The 22164-nt window shown below is 41.2% G+C and overlaps 1 protein-coding gene across 5 annotated transcripts in view; it reads left to right on the forward strand.

Moving 5' to 3' along the window:
* bt (projectin protein bent) overlaps positions 1-22164 on the forward strand; it is a 250126-nt gene that overhangs the window by 66186 nt on the left and 161776 nt on the right. For all 5 annotated transcript variants that reach the window (XM_070525700.1, XM_070525701.1, XM_070525702.1 and 2 more), the window contains 9 exons: positions 5602-5764; positions 9540-9681; positions 10750-10879; positions 14422-14606; positions 16776-16791; positions 17203-17413; positions 17768-17858; positions 18108-18334; positions 21222-21312. In XM_070525700.1, coding sequence (XP_070381801.1) covers positions 5602-5764; positions 9540-9681; positions 10750-10879; positions 14422-14606; positions 16776-16791; positions 17203-17413; positions 17768-17858; positions 18108-18334; positions 21222-21312 — 1256 coding nt within the window. The remainder of the gene's footprint in view (positions 1-5601; positions 5765-9539; positions 9682-10749; positions 10880-14421; positions 14607-16775; positions 16792-17202; positions 17414-17767; positions 17859-18107; positions 18335-21221; positions 21313-22164) is intronic.

Here is a 22164-nt window from a genome sequence, read left to right on the forward strand (position 1 = left end):
TTACGTTTTAACAGAATTACTCTCATGTACATAACCATACGCGAAGCTTTGTCACAAGACGGATGCGCATTTTTGCTGCATACATTTTCGCAAGAGCGTGTCTGACCTCTTCACATATATAACATACGTACGTTTCTATGCCATAGCTACAGCATAGTTGCACATCGTTGATGTGCAACTATGCTGCAACATGATCGCTTTCACACGATCACGTCCTACCGCAGCGCACAAAACAAGTAGAAAAGAAAATGACAAATCGTTTTTTGAGGTCTGGGTGCCTGCCACAGCAGGATCATGGTCTGGTGTAGTCATCCGCCGACGTTCTCAGTGCAGTGTTGCCATAGGTACTAATTTGCCGACCGATTTTTTTTCTTCAAATTTTTATTGATATGGTGATAAAGCTTCCGAATCTACCGATTGTTGGGTCTTCTCAAAAGCAATAGCAAAATCTACTACTTTTTCAAACTGTTCTACTTTTCTACTACTTTCTACGAAATCTACCGCTTATCAATGCGTGTTTTTTTGTTTTTTTTGTTTTCAAGACACGTAACGCGCAAAGAATTTCAGAGGTCATTTTATTGTGCTTATAGACGGCACATTGAAGAAATAACAATAAGCACTGGAACCGTACAGGGAGAAACTTCGTTTAAAATACCTCTTTCGCCAGCATCTAGAATCTACTGATATCTATTGATTTTTCAAGCAAAACTCTACTACTGTTTGTTTATTGTCTGTGGCAACACTGTCTCGGCACCACGCGTAAGTGCCGCCTGTGTGCTTCCCTGGCTCACCGTCCGGGATCAATCCGACGTTTGTTGGCCGCGTCGCATGCAGCCCACGCCATGTCTCATCTCTGCTTTCTGTGGTATTCGCTCTTGCTCGGCCTGCTCGCACGCACTACTTCTGTTGTGTCGGTCGTCATGAAGGCTTCTTGGTCCCTCACACCACGTGGCACATTTTGCCAACGTAGTCGTGGGAATGTCTGCGGCTCCGTCCTCGATGCAGCTTCCGTACCTTTCAGGTACACAAACGCTGCACTGACTCGATAGTAAAATGTTTAACTTTTAGTGGCATGAGCATCGAGTGACACTCTTGCTTCTTGCGCAGCATTCCAGTTCACCTCCTGAAACGACCGGGGACGAAATTAAATATATATCAGAAAAAACAGAATAGAATAGTACAGTACAAAATTTATGGGTTTCATTATAGATATAATATTAGAGCATAAGTTTAGTTAAAAGTGGAGTTACTGAAGTGTCGGGAATAATTAGAATTGATTAGAAATCACTGAATACCGCACACCAATGCACAGAATCGTAGACATTAGAGATCCGCGACATGAGCACGACTTTGGCCTAATTCCTGGTAACCCGGAAGTAGAAAACGGAAGTAATGACGTCACTAATTATGTCACATACAAGACGGTGGCATGATATTTAACTGGCCAATTAATGGAAAACAGTTGCGTGGCATAGACTGAACATCTGCCTAGCAGAGCGGATGTGACATCACTCCCTCCACTCTCGCTTCTCCTATACCGGCGCGCACCTCCTTGCAACAGCTGCGCACACGCGTTCGTTACACGCTTTGACGTCGACACCGGAGAGGGCGCGAAGGTGCGCTTCGTGCGCAGCTCGCTAGGGGGCTACGCCTCGCCAGGTGGCGCGCGCTGCGCTTCCTCCTCGCCCTCCCTCGCTTCTCGCCCGCATATCGCGCCAGATACGCTCGCTGCGCCGTGCTCCCATATGGGCTGCAGAATTAAGCGTACTTTCCCTCTCCCAAACCACAAAGAAGTAGGATGTTCGCTCGCCTAAACTAAAGAACACCAACACCGAGGTGCGAGTGCCACTAAGAGACACCTATTGGGGTCGCCTACCATTTTTACAGCGAAGCTGTTAAGGGCTACTTCCGCCAGGATTGTGTCCGTGTGTTTAAACAAAACTATCATCATCAGAATGGGCTCCAGCGTCGTCGCCTTCTTAATTAAATTATGGGGTTTTACGTGCCAAAACCACTTTCTGATTATGAGGCACGCCGTAGTGGAGGACTGCGGAAATTTCGACCACCTGGGGTTCTTTCACGTGCACCTAAATCTAAGTACACGGGTGTTTTCGTATGTCGCCCACATCGAAATGCGGCCGCCGTGACTGGTATTCGATCCCGCGACCTCGTGCTCAGCAGCCCAACACCATAGCCACTGAGCAACCATGGTGGGTCGTCGTCTTCTTGCCCAACTGGCTCGTTGACGCCCATCGGCGCTACCGCGCGAACGCGCTCGTGCCAATGCTCCCGCGTTCGTTGTCGTGATCAATAATTAATTAATACTTAATTAATAATTAATTAATTAACAAGGATGTAAACAATTTTACAGCGAAGCTGTTAAGGGCTAGTCCTCCCAGGCTCATGTTCGTGTGTAGACACAACATTCCCTATACGTGGGCCGATCCCGAAGATAGTGCAATGCCGGGCCGACCCGCGGCGGAGGTCAAGCAGGCTTGAAGCACTCCCCCATTCGTGGGACGATTCCGAAGATAGTGCGATGCCGGGCCGACCCGCGGCGCAGATGCAGTTCGCCATCAAGGGGCCCACAACACAGCTTTGCTGGTCATCCTTCTTCACAGAGTGGAAGGGCACTGTTTTTTTTTTCTTTCCAGTTCGTCGACACCGTCATCTTTAGCATTTACACAAACAGTTATTTAAGTTTGGGCTCAGTTACGTCAATTTATCATGGCCGTGAAACGCCGAATGCATCTGTACTACGTGCCTGTGTCGTGTGCCCCTTTTCTGTTTCCCGTTTTTTGCACTGTTTGTTAAATTATGGGTTCGTACCAACAAGTCCGGTTAGCCACTATTCTGAATTTCAACAACTACTTCGTTGCATACTAACATATATTGTGCTGTGCATTGGCTTTTACAATTAGAAAACGCCATATATGCTAGCAGCCCATGACGACAGCACTGTACCGCTTCCGTACAATATTCTGTTTACCGCGGCGCAGTCGGAAAATGGAGGAAACGGGCAAAGAGCAGTGTGCGAGGTGTGTCGGTATACTAGCGACACGTCATGCAACTGTAGAAGGACTTGTTGATGGTCCAGTTGGTGTTTGCCTACCGACATAATGTAGCGCGAAGGTGCAATTACAAAGAAGAGACGCGTATTTGTGTCTCTTCTTTGTAATTGCGCCTTCGCGCTATACATTATGTCGGTAAGCCATGCAACTGCTATTTATACTTCGTGGTGCCTTTAAATATTCAAACTGAGAGTCAGTGCTGCGTTGTTGTGTGTATTCCTCTCGTTGCACCTGTGTGCGCGCTATTCTTAGCCGATCGTGAATCACTGCAGCTCAACCGCCATGGTTCAGCTTTAGCCATCATCACGCGCAGCACGTAGGTGGACAGCACCCAACCGGAAGTTCTCGTTGTGGGAGCCGCTCATCTCGCGTGCTGAAATGGCGGAAAGGCAGCTGGCGCCGTGCGACCGGCGAAGGCAGGAATGAGCAAGAACGCATGCAGGAAGGACCGATGCGAGAACTCGTTGAGTGAACGTCCAATTCAAAAACAAGTCGAAATGTTGCTATAGCGTAAAAGTTGTTGCACAAACATTGTGTGGCCAATTGTTTTGTTTCTTTAAGCTCATAACATAATATTGTCGTTTCGTCGCACGTGTGACCGTCTAATCCTGCTGCACAAAATCGTACATGGATCGATTGAAGCGCCAATCTCGCTAGTCACACCTACTGCGCGAGTAACCCGACGTACTCAGCCAATAAACATAGATCCCTTCGTTCCAATAATAGATTGCTATAAGTTTTCTTTTTTTTCCACACACTGTTGAATTATGGAATAACTTAGATCGTTCTCTGCGTTCACTGCCGACTAATCAATTTCAGAAAGAACTGCCTAACCATGTTGGTTGACATTTTGTGTTCATAAGTTATGTAACCCTCCTCTGCTATGTCTCTAAATTAGATAGCAGTATTTCTAAAAAAATAAATAAAATAAATGTTATTTTGAAGACGGAATGTTAATGACTAAAAGAAGAAACCTGATTAAATTTAGAAGGTTTCTTTTGGATTGTTCGGGGCATCTGTAACGAATGTACGTGCGTGAGCACGCAATAAGAATGGTCTTTAAGAAAACGAAGAAATAAATCAAATGTATATATATATATTTTTGGTTGCCGTGTGTGCACGTTGTATGCAAATGACTTCTTATAATCGCCTTTAGTTTTTCATAATATTGCCGGGATGCTTAGATTTGGTCCAACACTACAGTATTGCCGCACATGAGCAGGCACAAGCGACTAAATTGGAAAGAGTTATCAAGGATCTCGAACGTTTGAAAACATGCTCTATTCACTCGCACGCGGTAACGGCCAGTTGACACGATGCCGCGTGCACCTTGGGAATAACGAGCTCGTGCACATGCATGCATTATGAGTTCGTCGACTGCACATTCAGAATCGCTGCGAGCTCATTTCAATTAGAGATGCAGTGCGCATAAGGAATGATAATAAATCAGAGAATAAGCACCAGAACTGTGTAACGGATAAATTTTATTGAAATATCGCCAGCCATTTAAACTTTTGTTGGAGTTCTAACAAAATTTAGCTAGCAATCAGCGCTACTGATTTAGCCTTTGACTTCTGCGTTGTCGTATAGTTCCTTTCTGGCTGCTGCACATTCATCTAGAGTAACCGATTGACCCAAGTTAAGCTCTTGTCTCTCGACTCAGGCCTGAAAGGGAAGACCGTCATACCCACCTTCAGTAGCAGGAAGCTCGGGCCTGAGTTAACAGCTCTTCCCGTGCGATTCGTGCATGTACGATATGCGTAGCCCTGCAGGTGATAGCAACGGACATGTACTCCTTTCGGGCTTTTAGTTTCACGTGGCACTAGTATTACTAAAATGAAAAAGAAATATTTGTAATTATTAGCAATAAAAGTTATTGTGATAGATAGGCGCCTTCGCGAGTGTGGTGCAGCAAACCAGAGACGTGATCTATCGACCGACATCTCTAGCGTTCGTATTCGCTCTTTTTAATAACGCAAAAGCTGTGAAAACCAGATATTTTGTTGAAATGTGGGGACTGTTTTCGTTGCCTAGTAGGGGCTGTCTTTTCCTCATCATTAGTGTATTCACGGTAAAGCCTACTCTCCTGAGCGTCGTCATGTGACCACGCAGTTAATGGTACCAGTCAGCCTGCGAGTTCGTTCTCGACACTTGATTGTGAAAATATAAGTAGGCTTGGATAAGCCTATAAGCTCTGCAGCCTTCAGTTATCAGGTAAATGAGGTAAAGCTGTGTGTCTGCACGAGATTGCTTGATGTGACATGCATAGAATACACGTCAGTACAATCGCCATCGCTATCAGCCAACTCGCGGCTGAATTGAGCATGCCAAAAGCGTGCCAAAAGTTTCGCATTGCTGACTTTCTAGTTGTTGGCTAAACCTTTATTCAATTTTTTACATTTTTCCATGTGGGTCTTAGTCGTATGCCTCAATTGGTCAACTGTTCCGCGAGAGAGCGTATCGCTCATATTTTTACACGCCGAAAGTGAACCGTAGTGTTGCTTCAGTATGGTTTTACTTGATGACGCAGGCAAATCGACGGCATCGCGCCGACGTTTGCCAAGAAGCCCACAATACGGCAGGAGGACGATGGCGAGCGTCTCCTCTTCGAGGCACGGATCCTGGCGGACCCGGAGCCAACTGTCTGTTGGTTTCATAACGGCACACCCGTGGTTCCAAAGGGCCGCTTCCAGGTCAGTAAAAGCCCCAGGCTGCCGTCTTAATTGCTGCCTTACATGCCTTTGCTCGAGTACTTAGTTTGAGTGATCAAGGCTGGCTCCAAACCTGGTCGGCTGACGACTGTCACCTGTTGAAAGATGGACAAATAGAAATAACTTCAGTCGCGAATTTGGGGCTGCGGATCAGAGTCAAAGGCGCGCGCTTCCGCCACTTCGAACTCTGCGCTTCCTGTCGATCTACAGTGTCCCGCAATGTTCAGCATATGAGGCATCTGCTTGTAAGAGCCTTTTGCAGAGACAGTTTACCTGATAACTGCATGTATAATAGGCGCCTCTCATAGGCGGTCGGTCGCCTGCCAACTGTAGTCTCTTTTAAACGCCTGCATATATGGGCACCTGTACACCATGGCAGGTTGCACTGATAACCCAAACTGCATGTAACTGAGGCATGGACATTATGATCAATGCCAAGAAATCTCCTTAACATTGACTATATATATATATATATATATATATATATATATATATATATATATATATATATATATATATATATATATATGTTCAATCACATCAACAGATTTGAGAGCACTTTTGTTTCTTGGCATTCTGAGTAGTAATTTGGCAGTGTTACCGGTTCTACACCTGATTTCATTTGCACTGTTACTCTTAAAGGGCAATAAGTAACAAAGCTGTCCAGAGAGTATGTTTTTGTGCGCTTCCTCTGGCACCGCTTGTTGCTGAGACATGAAGTCTCGCAACTCTCCAAGTCATCCTACAGCCTTGGCTAGAGTTACAGGATTTGAATCTGCCTTTGCATCTTCCTCATCGCACTCTTCTTCTTCGGGACGAATACTGGAAACAATTTCCAGATCTGATAGTTCAGCACAGGTAACGAGCTAAATGTCACATTGCACATAGTCTTCAAATGAAGTGTTGCTGTCAACATCCGGCTGGTGACAGACCTCTGTCCACATTCTGGGGTCAATCACCTCCTTGCACTATTCCTCTTGCTTGCTTTCACCACACAGGGGGGAAAGGCAGGATTTATGCCAGCAGTTTCAAATTGTAGCGGGTGTTACTCTTATGCTGCTGGACGGGCAATTCGGGGTGGCGAGCATCGACTGCGCCAGCACTGCAGAGCACAAAACTTTGTTGAACTGATTTCAAAGATGAGCCCAGGTCCACTGATCAAGTTTAAATGAAATATTTGCTATTCAGAAATTCGTTTAACTGAAAGATTTTTGCATAGAAAACATAAGAAAACCGCCTGGGATTTTCTAAAAGTTTGTTACTCTGAAATATTCATTAAACTGACATTCGTAAAAGTGAGAGCTTGCTGTATAGACTGATTTCTTTGAGCTTGCTTATTATAATTTATGTCAGCGAAAGCAGTTGTGCTTAAGTCTTGTATCAATAATGTTGACGCTGGAATCTGAAGGAAACAGTGGTGGTGGATGAACACTTATAATTTTTTTATCACATAGCCTACTTAATGGTGTATGTGACAAAAACATAGCTTACTTGTGAAATCTGCTGTCACCATAATCATGAGTATTTCCACATTATTCAGACAGCTTTTTCATTTTAGTGCCTCAGAATCTTGAGCGGTTTGTTAATCTTACAACTCTTGAGAAATTGTATGCAACTCACCTAATGTAACATATGTTTGTGAACTAGTGTCACGCTTTTGTCACGATGAAAAAAGGAGAACACCAACCAAGAACTAAAAACATATCATGAAAAAATTAAAGGACTTTTTGCCTCTCGAGAGCATTGTTCACGATGAGGCAGATGCGCATCTCTGTCTCATTATGAACCAGGTACCCATGTGGGAGCCAAAATGTCTTTTAATTTTTTCACTAAATGTTTTTTTTAGTTCTTGGTCAGCATTCTCTTTTTTCCTTCATGCTTCTTTGCGACCAGACAGGATTGTGTCATACCCTGGATTTCATATACTCTTGCAATGAAGCAGAAAATTCATACCCATAATTATAATGAAGCAGTAAGAATTGTGTGACAATGATGCAGATATCTAAGGGCAAAGAGAGCTTAAAGTGCTGTTAGAAGACAGTTATGAAAAGACACATACGAAAAGGGACAAGAAGAAGGGAGACCGAGTGGCCTGAATTTTGCTAGTCACAATCATATGAAGCCAACAGACAATGATACAATGATGTCACGGGATGCATAGAGAAATTACTTGTTTTTAATTGAAATGAAGAGATTAAACATGACAAGTAATTTCCCCTATACTTTCTCTGACTTCGTTTTCTGTTGGCTACGTACAGAAAAGGACAGACAAGACAAGCAGCAATATGAACTGCTGCCAGGCTTGAAACGTCACTTATATATTGCACGCCATACATCAAAGGTGTGTGCAGAATTATAAGACTAGAGGTGAAAAAGTATACCAATAATGATAAATGGCTTTTTGTATTATTTGACAAGTTTCTACAAAAAGGCACTTTCTGAGCATTGCTACAATATGGACATGTTATAGATGCATTTATCTCTGTTTCTCTTGAGGGGCCTCTAAAATTTGGCTCATTAGCATGTTCTTGCTTTTTGTTATGATTTCTATGTGTGAAAAACACAGCTCACACCTGCAGGAATCACAATGCATATGCCAGTGCAGACCTTCTTTATTTTTAACCACTAGTGGATATTCTCATCACCACTCATTCATGCAGTGACCAGTGTGTCCTATGTAAGACATATGTTGCCATTACTGAGTACTATTGTTGATTTATGCAAATTGTTTACTTCCTTCTTGTTGTAATTATTGCTTACCACCATTGATGTTTGACAGACTACCTCATTACCCCTTGTTACTCTTAAATTTAATGCTATGTATTGTGTAATTTATGCATACCATTTTGTTCACCTTTGTATATTTTCTGGCTTTGATTACCTGTTGCTTTTTTTATCAACATTATTACAGAGTATAACGTTACTTTTATGCCTACTACATTGTCTGCCTCTGCTAACTGCATGTTTAATATGTCTAACCTTATTATTGCGCTAATTATTATTGTTACACTGCAAGATAACTATGTATGCCCTTCCTGTTATGATCCCTGATGGGATTGACAGTATGAATAAATAAATAATAAACATGTCACACAATATTGTTATCTTATGTACCACATCTAGGTGCATTCAACAGTGTAATGTGAATTTTTATTAGAACCATATTTAGTTTCTGCTATAATTATAGTAAAGTGGTGCAAGGCCTACAGAAAGTATAATAAATAGTGCACAAGATACCCGCCTGCCAACTATCCGAAATCATCCGCAAGATTTCTTAATTCAGGCTCATGAATTTTATGAATTCTTTATAAATATTTACAAAAAATAAATTTTGTTCGCCAGAAACTTTTACTTATCAGTCTACAATCATACCCATGGAAGTCATCTCATAGTGAAAGGATGCAAGAGAGGTGCTTGTATCAAGCACGCTTATGCAAACAGCCTCATGAAGCAGGTGAAATTGGCAACAGCAAAGTTGCTGAAAAAGCCACTGTGTTCTAAAGATAATGTGTTGCTTGTGATTTTGTACTGGTTCAAACTTGCTGATGCTTTTGTGCTGCATCTAGACGCAAATCATCACTAATAATTTGTGTACGTTTCCATCAGAATGCATGTGCTCAGGGTAAATGAAGAGAAAGAAAGCTTGCTATTCCCTTCCCCCTCTTGTTGTCGTTTCCAGGTATGCATGATGCAGAGGCCACTTTTTTGTTGTGGTGTAGCAGCAGTGGTGTGATAAAGGTAATCATATTTACGACAGGTGCACATGGACAAGGATGGAAATTCCTACCATGTTACACTGCAAATAGATGATGTCACCATTGAGGATGCCGGCAAATACAAAGTCACTGCCAAGAACGAACTTGGGGAAGGCAATGCCAACATCAGCCTAAACTTTGACAGTAAGTTTATGACTTGCATAATGTTTTCTTATTTTTGCTATGAAAAGTTTATTTGACTGTATTGCCACCTACATTTATGCATTGTTGCTGGTTCAATGTGTAGCCTTTAAAGACCTCCTTCAGAGCACTGTCCATTTTTAGTTGCCTCACTTTTCTTTGTTCGTTTAGGGGGAAAAAAAAGTTTTGTATACTAAGTGAGAACATAGTGCATGAGGGAACTTAATGTAAGTGAATTTTAAGTAAAGACATTTTGTTTAGGCATCTGGTGGTAGTTGAAATACCTACTTGGAGGTTGTTACATGAGGAGCAACATTGTATTTCAGCAGAAACAATGATCATCAGGTTAAGTGCAGTTACCTGCTCATTCTTGGAAAGTACTGCTAAGGCATCGTCAATTTCATAAGTGTTGTTTTGAAAACAGTAGTTGGCAGTCTGCACCAAAGACGAAAGTTCTTTATGTATCTTAAATCGAATATATCTTGTACTCGATGCATCTTAAAAAAAAAAACATTTTTGTATGATGACTCCCAGACATTAAAACTAAAAATTTTCAGAAAGATTTATTAAAGGTTGAAGTCATGAACTATACCACACAAGCAGCACTGTAGCTCACTCTGAACATTTAACATGTGAACAAAGCAGCTATAGTGCTAAACAGAAATAGTTAATTCACATATAATTAGCTATTGTGCACCTAATTTAGTTGCTGTACTGCTGAACATAACAAAGTCATCTTTGTGACTTGGCTAAAGTACGCCCGAAAGCTGAATGAATACTTTGCCAGTTGTCATTTCCCAATTATCGCCTTCAATATAATTTCTTCATGTTCTTTTTTTTTCACTTTCACTTTATAAATTATTTTTTTAGCATGTCTTCCATCCACTTGTGATAGTTCAAATAGGCTGTTTTACCAAAATGTTCCTTGCTGCATGTTCTAAATAAAGCCTGTTGGCCTAGTTGAATTTGCCTGTAATGTCCGTGTGATACATGCAGTATTGCTCTTACCTCAACAAGTTTCATGGAATTTCTTTTGTTAATGGAACATTTTTTGTACTTCTTCATGTGCAGGTGATGATCTTCCAGATGAAGGGGCAAAGCCAACATTCACTGAAAAACCGACCATCCGGCAATCCGACGATGGAAACAAAATAATCTTTGAGTGTCAGTGTGTAGCCGACCCAACACCAGCCATTGAATGGTGAATAACATTAGGCCTGATTTTTTCAGCTGAACAACTTTGACATTCTGCAACGTACATACAGTATGGTCCAAGTATGGCACTATGTACGCGCATGTGTAATGAGATTTCAGTGCCAGTTAAGAAAGCCAGCTGGTTACAGTACAGTCAACGTCCGATTTTTTAGACTTTCTAGGGGCCGCGAAAACGTCCGAAAAAAATGAATTCATGTCTTTTACTTCCCCCAAGAACTCAAATCGCCACAGGCACGTCCAAAGTAGGTATAAAAGCCTGCTAGTACAGTTATTAGGCGTTTCGGTGCTCATACTGTGATAATAGAAGGCGGATGCATGCGTATATAGTTAAAAAAAAAAAAACGTAACGTGACAATTAGTCATTTTTAGTCTTGGTATGTTTCACCGCGTCACAAATATGTATTGAGGTAAAGCTGACTTTTGGGAACCGGTGTTATGCAATGCACCGTGCTTTCCGAGCTTCAAAGCCATTGGCAAGGATTACAAAGGCGGAGTCGGCGCAGTTGCTAACAGCGGCGCTTTGTTTCAATGAAAAACACAGCACCTATTAGCAAGAAGCTTTAAAGCGAACCTTGAAGTAGCTATGCCTAGCGTTGCCGGGGTGGTGGCTACGGCTACTAGCTGATCTGCGTGCGCGAGCACTAATTCGAGGCGGCGAGATAATCAAAATGGCGGCGGTGGTGGCTTCGATTAATGCCGTTTCAGACCTGCGGTCATGGCAGAAAGTCTGGAAAATCGGACGGCGAGGGTTTTTCGCGTCCGAAATTTAAGACGTTTTTATGCATTGACTCTATGGGTTACGTGGCGGTGCCGCGAAGGCGTCCTAATTATCGGGCATGTCCGAAAAATCGGACGTCCGGAAAAACGATCGCTGACTGTACTTTGATAGTCGTTCAGCACAGTGCGTTGGCGGGCTAGTTGGTGCGAATCCATGAATACTTTGTTTAGCGCAAAAAGACAGACACAAGAAAGACGACAGGACAAGGCGCCTTGTCCTGTCGTCTTTTTTGTGTCTGTCTTTTTGCGCTAAACAAAGTATTCTTTGATAGTCGTCCCCAATTATGTCTCAGGTAGTCCTGTTGAGTCTGTATGTAAAAACTGTCATTAACGTCAATCAATTAATTGTTTCATATCTACTCTGCAGTCACGTGTGATCTACACCAAGAGAAAAAAAAATTGGGTTTTCAGATCGAGGTTACATGTTCAAGTGCTTTTTTTCCTTTGAAATCCGCTTGGTACCCTAGGTTGTCACTTTAGACTGAGCTTACAAAAGTATACAAATGCTATTTTGTTGCACTGGAGTAACAAACCTGTATTATTTAAAATGAAATTAGCTTACTTTTGATTGAATAAGTTACTAATGTGTTGGCTGTACAGCCTGAAAATGACACCTTAGAAATCTAGATCATCAAACTTATTGTGAAGCATTGTCATTGAGTCAGTTGTTTTGTTGTGTGCGACATTACTTTTTGATTTCACCAGTGCACCTAATACAAGTAGATGTCGTTACATTCATCATTACAGTGGTAATTGAGCTGCGACGGTCGGAAAAAAAAAATTTATTTTGTGCTGCTTTATTTCTGTGAGCCCACAGCACATTAGTGTGAATCAGGCTTTGCTCATGTGGACTGGATTTACAAAATAAGTCAAATAAAATTTTATTCATCATTTCTCTTTTTCCCCCTGTCCCCTCTGTTTTGAGAAAGATTGGGGAAACAAAGAAAATGCTAAAATGGGAGCAAAAAGCTACTCAGTTAGCAGCTTGGCAAGGCCCCTACCCATTTTCCTAGGCATGTAAAGCCACAGAATACAAATAAGCAACACTTATACTTCCATATTTTACACCTTTATGCAAACTTACCCCAAAATCATGTATAAATACACACTCTGTTGCATGGGGTTCAATTACACAATAAAAAAAATAATTATATAAAGTATGCAATATAAAATAACTGAAACACACTCAAAGGCCAGAAAGATACAACAATGCACAAGCAGAAGTACTACACATGCTTACAAGTCGTGTGTGAAAAATCAACAAAGCAACAACATAGGAGGATGCCCGTTACATACATGGGCAGTTTTGTGTGAAAATGTAAAACATATAGTAGTGTAACAGATTATGTAGAAAAAGAGAACTACATGCCACTATTTCTAATTAGAAACTTCATCCATACTTTTTTTGACATGTTAAGAATAGTAATGTTTTTATTTTCTAATAAGTATAAGCATGCAAGAATGTTAGTGTGAGAGAAAGGCACAGACCAGGAAGGCCTTTGCCTAACATTATAATGTGATTCTATATTTTTCCTAAGGTTGGATAATTCAGGAAACCAAGCATTGCTGGATAACAAGCTTTGCTTGTATTTTATAATGAGGTTAGAGCTATGTATTTGGTGGATTGGTAAAATATTAAAATTTCTAAACAATTCACTCGTGTAGGCGTTGTATTGGCTCCTTGCAATATGTCAAATTGCTTTCTTCTGTAACAGGAATATCTTGTTTCTGTTTTCTTCATATGTATCTCCCCACACAAGACTACAGTAGTTTATGTGAAAGGAGAATAATGCATTATAAAGCAAAAATTTGATTTTTACTGGAAGCATTTGTCAAAATTTAGACAATATGTCATGTTGGTCCCACTTTAGATGTTCATTAAAAATTATTCTTAATGATGTAACTTCTTTCACAACCTGAATTTTTGTGGGCCCAAGGTATATATATATCAACTGCAGGAGGCAGCTTTCTGTACAGGTGCGAACAATACCACTTTTGATATTGTAGAGTTCATTACTAAGGAGTTTTCTGTACCCCATATAAAACATCATTAAGAATATTATTAGCTTTATCTATAATCTGCCTAAGTCAATGCCATGGAAAAATGAGCTAGTATCATCTGCATAAATGATAAAATCCGCACAGTTGCTGTTTCTGGTTATATCATTAATATAAATATTAAACAGTAGTGGCCATAATATGCTGACCTGTGGTAACCTGATGTTATACTTAATAACGAGGATTGGCTTTCATTCACAAAAATTGGTTGTTTCCTTTTTGATAAATATGACTTCAGTAGGTTAAGGGAGTTCGGTGAAAACCATAATGGCTTAATTTTGCATAGAGTACCCAAAGCCTTGTAATAATCAATGAAAACATGTAGTGTTAACAAGAGGGTCTGTTAAAAAAAAAGCATTCATAGCCTGGTAGGCGAATTACGTCTCTATTACAAGTATACCAGGTTTCAGAAATCATGATGACATTGAGCGTAAACGAGAATTTGTCAGGAGACGCAGATATATCATCATACTGGTTGTGTGCTGATCTCACGTTGAAGTGCAAAAAACTGCACTATTCGTTATCGCTAGGCCTTTTAATATCACTAGGTGCTACCATCATTACGAGAAAAAAAAAAGTGTGAAAGCCAGATTGGCATTCTATTCTTGCCTTCATGTAAGCACAGCTGTGGCTTTCCTTGCGAGACTTCAAAACATCGCTGACAACTTTCTACCTCCCCCACTGTGCGTGCAGGTATCACAAAGGTACCCTGGTGAAGGAAGATGCTCGGCACAAGTACAGAATTGTGTCCGACAAGCACAACCACACAGTTGCATTGGAGGTGGCCAATGTCAAAGCCGAGGACGGCGGCGAGTACCGGGTTCTCGCTCGAAATGACCACGGAGAAGGTCACGCCAACATTACCCTCAACTTCGAAGGTGGGTTGTATCTCTTTACTTCCTTCAAGTCGATAAGAAAGGTCACTTTAAAGTTGTAGTGTTGGTTGATGCAATGGTGACAATTTGACAAGTGAAGGAATCTTGATGCATAAGCATGTCATGTGCTTTCTTGCTGCTTTCTTTCTTTTTGCCTTAGTTGTTCCTCATTTATTTTTTGGTTTTTGAATAAACCAGTCTAAGAATCATATTTTTGATGACACAACTGAAGATAGTCATTCATTGATGACCTTAAGATTCAGCCAGTAAAATATGTAGCCGATATAGTAAGCCCAGTCCTAGAACATATTTTTAATTGTTGCCTCGAACATGCAGTGTTCCCTAAACGAATGCAGATTGCTAAAGTAACCGTTGTTCATAAAGGTGGAGACAAAAACGACCTATCAAACTATCGCCCAATTTCTATTCTTCCAATTTTCTCAAAGTGTTTTGAAAAGATACTGTATACCCGAATGTCTAGTTTCTGTGGGAAATTTAACATACTAACGCCAAGCCAGCACGGTTTTAGGAAGAACTTTTCGACAGAGACTGCACTTCTAACCCAAAAAGAACTAATCTTGGAATCCTTTGAGCAAAAGCTTTTCACTCTTGGTATTTTCATCGATTTCTCGAAAGCGTTTGACCGCATCAATCACCAAACAATGTTAGCCAAACTCGAACACTATGGTTTTCGCGGAAAATGTCTTGACATAATTAGATCCTACCTCAGTTCCCGCGTCCAACAAGTAACAGTAAACAAAACAACGCACTATCAGATGTTAAACATATTTCTTCTGGCGTTCCCCAGGGAAGTGTTCTGGGACCTCTGCTTTTCCTCCTTTATGTCAACGATATAGTCTGCTTAAGTAAGATCCCAACATTTGTGATCTACGCAGATGATACCACTCTGTTCTTTCGAGCAGCACATGTGATCAGCACATGTGAGCAGCACATGAGATCTTGAACAGCAAGCTACAGAGTGTCTGCGCCGACTTCATGAATGGTCTGAATCGAACTCGCTAATCATAAACACAGAAAAAAGTAAAGCTGTATTATTTAGGCCTCGTAACAAGATTGCTTCTACTCCACAGATCTGCTTAGAAATGGGTTCGTCGTCCATTCAAATAGTTCCCGTGGTCAAAAGTCTGGGTGTTTTTTTTAACGAAAATTTATCGTGGGACGATCACGTTGAAATGGTCAGGGGCAAGTTGTCAAAGGTTGTTGGTATCGTGTCCCGACTGCGATATTTCCTACCGAAGCGTGTTAAGCAAATGCTGTACAATGCACTGTTTTCTTCAGTCGTTAACTACTGTATCTTGGTCTGGGGCACCACGTCATTTACCAATATCAGACGGCTGCACATGCTTCAGAAGAGAATTGTTCGAAATATTGTTAATGCTTCGAGATTTGAACATACCGCACCGATCTTTGCGTCACTTGGCATCACCCCCCTTCCCCAACTGCATGAAAATTTACTGTTAAGGCGGTATAAAACAAGTATAAGACAGAATAATACATTCATGTTAGACCTGGCAATCTTGAAATGCAAGGAACTGAAGTATGCTACCCGCACTGGCTTTACGTGGTTTGTGCCTAAAACGCGAACGAATTATGGTCGCCAAATGCTTAGATACAATCTTCCACAGACGTTAAATAAAGCGCTGTGAATTGATGTTAATTTATGTACTGCTGACACTTATGTCATAGTGCTTTGTGCTTGCTTTTGTTTTTGCCTGTAATGTTGAAATATCGTTTCATTTGTGTCAATGTTGTTATTGCGAATGCTTTACACATGCTGTATAATACACTGCGATACTGTTGCCAAGTCATTGTAGGGTGCGTCGACCTCTGTCAAGCCTTTCTTCTGGCTTTTTGTCGATGCACCCAACATCCTCATGACGATGTTAAATAAAGAATTGAATTGAAATTGAATTTCACCTTGTCATTCAATGTAGCTGTCAGTTTGCTAATTACATCTTGTAGACAGTTGCCCAGACACATTGGAAAGTTGCGAATCTTGTTTGACAAGTTCAACTTATAAAGCTAATGTTTAAGTTGCTTTTGTAGAATGTGCAATTATGTTGCTTCTGAATTATGCTACTTTGTCAGTAGTAGCTTGTGTGCCTTGTTTATGCATGCCTTCTAATGAAATTTTTATCTCTTCTATTTCAGACTCTGGAAAACCAAAGTAAGCATGTGGAAAATTTCTTCTGATATTAAAGCTATATGGGCACATTGCTGCAACAGGTCATTAAATAGTGCAAGAGGTTTTGTTGCTCTTACACTGAGGTGCATAAAGATTTTGTGGAACTTTCTCGGATAAAAAGAAACATGTTTATTAATGACTATTTCAGTTACTGAACCTCTGTTTCTTTTTCGCTTCTATTGCAGCATGCATTTTGCAGGGTCTGAGTGTAATTCTGATTCACACATTGTCCAAAGTAGTTACTTTACTAAAAATAATTGAAGCTGAAAGGATGTTCACTCCTGAGACATAATCCTGAAGCACAATATAAGACTGTGTTGAAGCTGATTGAGGTGAATTCTATTTGTGCCATGTGATCACATTGATGTTGCATGCGGTAATTTGGTTCACCAGGATTCCAGAGGGCAAGGCACCACGGTTTCCTAAGAAGCCCACTATTCGCCAGGAAGGCGACTCCCTTATCCTTGAATGCATCCTCGAAGCTCACCCTTTCCCAGAGATCTCCTGGTTTCTAGGGAATAAGAAGATTAATGATGGCCTGCGACACAGGACGTCCAAGAAGGAGACGGCGAAGCACACATACCTGCTCAGCTTAGAGATTAGGGTGAGCATCAACATCTCTGACCCTCATTGTTTTGAGAAGGTAGTGGCGGAACCATTTTCTGAGGAAACTACTCTGCAGTTAGTTCAATTTTTATTTTTAACTAGTGAACAAATCAACCAACTTTCTTTTGAAATTCATTCAAAAGATGTCAAAGGTATAATTTCATCTAAACTTCTCCCTAAGAGTTCACATGACTTGCTCTCTACGGGCAGAATGTAGCGAGAACTTGAACTTCAATACCTACAGAGAAAGAGGAAAAGAAAATTGGTACTGTTATACTGCCTCTGCTTCATATACAGAGGCTTGGGTTGCAGTGTTTGCCACTAAGAAGTCACATTATTTTTTAATGTCCAGGATCCGACGACAGAAGATGGCGGCAACTACCGCTGTAATGCTGTAAATGACCTCGGAGATAGCAATGCCAACATTACACTAAACCTTCAAGGTACGTGTATTCTTGCTGTTTGCTGCTGCAGGCATATATTGGAGACTCAGAGTGCTAAATGTTATTAAGCATAAGCGTCTAAGGAATGACAAGGTATCTTTTATGTTCTTTACTTAGCTCCCGTTATGTTCACAACATTTTCAGTAAGTTTACATACCAAGTTGTGGTTCACTGGAATTCTGTCATTAATGTTTGCGTGTGATGGCACACCCAACTGCACAAGAAGCAACTGAGCTGTCGGTCATGCAGGTGCAGAACCACCCAAGCCACCAGGCGAGCCCCCAGTTTTCACAGAAAAGCCAAAAATCATTCCAAAGGACTCCGGCGCGGTGATCATCATGGAGTGCCACGTAAAATCCAAGACTGCCCCCCAGTTCACGTGGCTCCATGCTGGCAACCCTGTCCGCGAAGCCCCCCACATAAAGTCAAAGATGGTCAAGGACGGTGGCGAGTTCATCATCACCCTAGAGATCACGGTGAGTGGACTTGCAAAGCACTTTGAAATGGGAGAGTGTAAACCGAGACAAGCCTTTTGATCACATTTTGATCATCATTTTGATCACACTGAATACTTAGAAGAAAAACAGTAAATTGCCATTTGTTGCATATGTTGTGTGTATATCTTATTTTTGTTTATTGCCATAGCAGTTATGTAGACACTTCAGACACATTTCCGCCGTTTGTGTCGGCATTGCTGTGATCTTTCGTATAAAGTCAAAGTGCGATAAGATCGTGGCTGTGCACTGTACGCTGTATGTGAGAGTGAAAGCTTGTGAGGGTGAGCATCTCACACGTGCAAGAGAAGAAGACATGGAGGAAGCGCACCGTCTTCCATTGTGCGCAAGGCACCGGAGACGGGGAGGTTTCTACTCCGGCAGCCGAATGCAGCTGTGCGCGCCCTATCTCGAAAGCGATCTGTCATGAGGACAGAAGCTTGGTGTGCCGTATTCTGATAGCTTTGTGTGCGCTGTGTTCTTGCTGCTTAGTTTGTGTTGAAGCGAGAGGCAGCATGAAGATAAATTATCTCACTGCTGCTGCCGTACTTCCTCACCCCAGCGTTTTGACAGCGAGTGCCCGCAGTCATTGAGTGAGATGTGTTCACATTTGTCATGCACGTGTGGCACCATGCTTACTAATTTAGTTAGTAAATGAATGTTCATAAGTTTATACGGCCGATAAACCTATTATCCTCACTTCGTATAACTGTCTAATAATTTACTATTGCAGTCGATGCTTTGCCATTTGTGCGAAACTGTGACTTCTTTTTGTTATCAAAATATCCTGAACATGTGCAATCACCCACCCTGGTGGGGGATTAGCTTTGGCATTGAGCTGCTAATCCTGAGGGCACGGGATGACATTCCAGCTGTGGCGGACACACTTCGATAAGGACGAAATGCAAAAACACTCACGCACCATGCATTGGGTGCACATTAAAGGGACAGTAAAGGCAAATATTAAGTAGAGCTAAAGTGCTAGATTAAGGCCTGAGAACATCTAAGGCGTCACTATTATTGTGAACAAAGCTTTAGTAATCGAGAAATTGAGGTAAGTGCAGGACATGAGTAGTCTCCCCTGGGACGTTCAAGCACTAGCCCAATGACGTAAGCACTCATTATAATTGTGTCACTGGTACTCAACCACTCGTAAGAAAAAGATAATTGTATTGCATTACAAGACAAAAGAAAATGCTGCTTGTTCAGTTCTATTTGAATTTTAGAAAAAAGAACTTATTGATGTTACCATTGACAATGATGCGAGCGATTGAAATGTTTCATTTTTATCACTCTGTGCTAGCTGCGCTTGCTTGTTTCAGCAGTTTCATTATCGCGTAGTGCTGCGCTTGTTTTGCTAGCTCACGAAACTCACACAAACTGCCACACCCATGTGATGTCGTGGGATTCCCGAATGGTCCTTGCCACTTCACCAAGAGCAGCTGCATCGGCGAATCGAACACTCTGTCATGGCTCGGTTTCTCCATGGCCGTGTGTTTGCATTTTGCACAGGAAACCACAGTGCCATTTGTCAGGCACCATTTTACTCACTGATAGCAGTAAGGGTTGTGATGGCACATACAAAAGTCGCCACTCCTCGCTTAGGGGCGGGCGATTTCAATTGTGCTAAACATATGTTTGTCCTTCAGACGCAGTTTTCTCGTAAACCAAGTCTTTTCTTGGCCCGAAACAAATGCTGCAAGGTTTGTGGAAAAAGTATTTTAACAGTTCACGTCGACTTAGTATTTGCATTAGTATTAACCCCGGGTGGTCAAATTTAATCCGGAGTTTCCCATTACAATGTGCTTCATAATCATATCGGGGTTCTGCAACATAAAAACTCGGATATTAATTTTAATTTTTTAGTGTAAATATACTTGCTTAGTTTGGTTACCCAAAGAAGCTGACATTACTTGCATGACAAATCCCGTGGCTAATTAGAAATATTCGCTAATTAAGTTTTTTTAATTTTTCACTTTAGGACACATGTTGTAATTGTAAAATTGAATCCTAGTACTAGTGATATCATGTCTGCTTAACATAAATGGAAAGTCTGTCACCACTTTCAGGATGTTCACTCCCAAAATCTGCTAAGAAATTACAGTGCACTCCATTTAAGATCATTCCGCACTGCTTTGTACATGCTTTTGGGAAACTGTCTACTCGAATACCTTTGTACTCGTAGCTCACTTTAGGGCTGGATACCTTGAAAGTTGGGCTTTTCACTTATTCTCTGCTTCAATTTCACAAATGCAACATGTGAGTCATTGAAGTGGATCATTAAAAGGATAATTGAGGAATTTCTCTAATTAGCTACGAAGACATCGCAATTTGTAATTTTTGCCCATTCCTGAAATGCATCTAAAAAGCCAGAACAGTGTTATCTGTCAGAGGTGATTTTTAAGAAAGAAAACCTCTTTGAAGTAAAAAAAAAAGGAAAAGATGTGGTATATGTACAGGGGAAAAACAACAACAACTTTTCTGCTCTTGTAATTATTATAAGCTTTACTGACTGAACCATGGGATAACGTTACTGGGAATATGTTACTTTAATGTGCACCAGCCTTGGCAGACAGTAAGGAAAACATTGGCCTACTTAAAAATTGTTTTTGTCGTACCAGCAGCCTTATCTTGTGCACAAGAAACAAATCGTGTAAATTGTGCTAAACTGAATTGTATAGCACCACATCCCCTATTCTAGAATAGCAGTTCCATGATGAGACACTGAATTGCTCTCTATTAAAAAGATTACTTTTATAGTATCAGTTTGACATCATAGCATTTACTTTAGGCAGGTGTGTGTAGTATTTGCTTTGTATCTCTCATGACTGGAAAGCTAAAGATGTTCTGTTTCTTCTGGGTGAATTAGGGTCCCGGAAAGGAAGACGGAGGTCCGTACAAGTGCAACATTAAAAATGAAGACGGAGAAATAAATGCAAATCTCAACCTCAACATTGCTGGTAAGTTGTGGCTGAATACACTAAACTTATGGACAGAGAGTCCATGTGCACTTGACTTCATAATTAGAGTTGTAAGCTTCAAGTAAAGGTGGGATAGCTTCAAGTTGAAAAGAACGCTCTTTCAAAAGTTTTTAATCATGGTCTTTTTGTTAAAAGAAGTTCAGAACAGAGGCTGTTGCTGCTTTGCAGTTACATAAAAAAACTTAAGAGCTCTGTATTCTGAGCGTGCGCAAATACCATTGGAGCGAGGGGCAGACGAAGCATTCACTCCCCGTTGCCGACACTATCAGCTGCGGGGGCGGAGCGCACACGAAAGTGTGGCTGGCTTTGCTTAATTTGTACCGCTGATGTGAAGATATGGTCCACATACGTGGCATGAAACAGCATCCTTCGTTGCGGACTCTCAAATTTATCAAAATTTGAGAGTCCGCAATGTTTTCTCATTCAAATCTGCTTTTTCAATTGCCCGATAATTCGCCGGCTGTACTTATTAGCATAAAAGGTCAAATTTCAATACAAAGAAATTTTGATATAATGAAGCAAATTGCTAATTTTGCCAACATTGCTATATCGAGGTTTAATTGTACTTCATTTAAATTTTAGATTATTTGGTGCTTAAGTGCCTGTCATGGAAGTTAATTTAAGAACTTCCTGACTAATACTCAGAAAGCCAGTTCACTGCAAGATAGTTTACTACAGTGTTCTAGAATAGCACTTGGCCACTCTCACAACAATATAGTATGATAATGGTGGTGGTTAAAAAACACGCAGTAGATCAACACCAATCCAGAGCTCCCAGTAAGGCACGTCTCACAGCTCAGGTGCAAGTTTCGGATGCTATAACAATCAGTC

Source organism: Dermacentor albipictus, chromosome 9 (assembly GCF_038994185.2).
Source record: "Dermacentor albipictus isolate Rhodes 1998 colony chromosome 9, USDA_Dalb.pri_finalv2, whole genome shotgun sequence".
NCBI lineage: Eukaryota > Metazoa > Arthropoda > Arachnida > Ixodida > Ixodidae > Dermacentor > Dermacentor albipictus.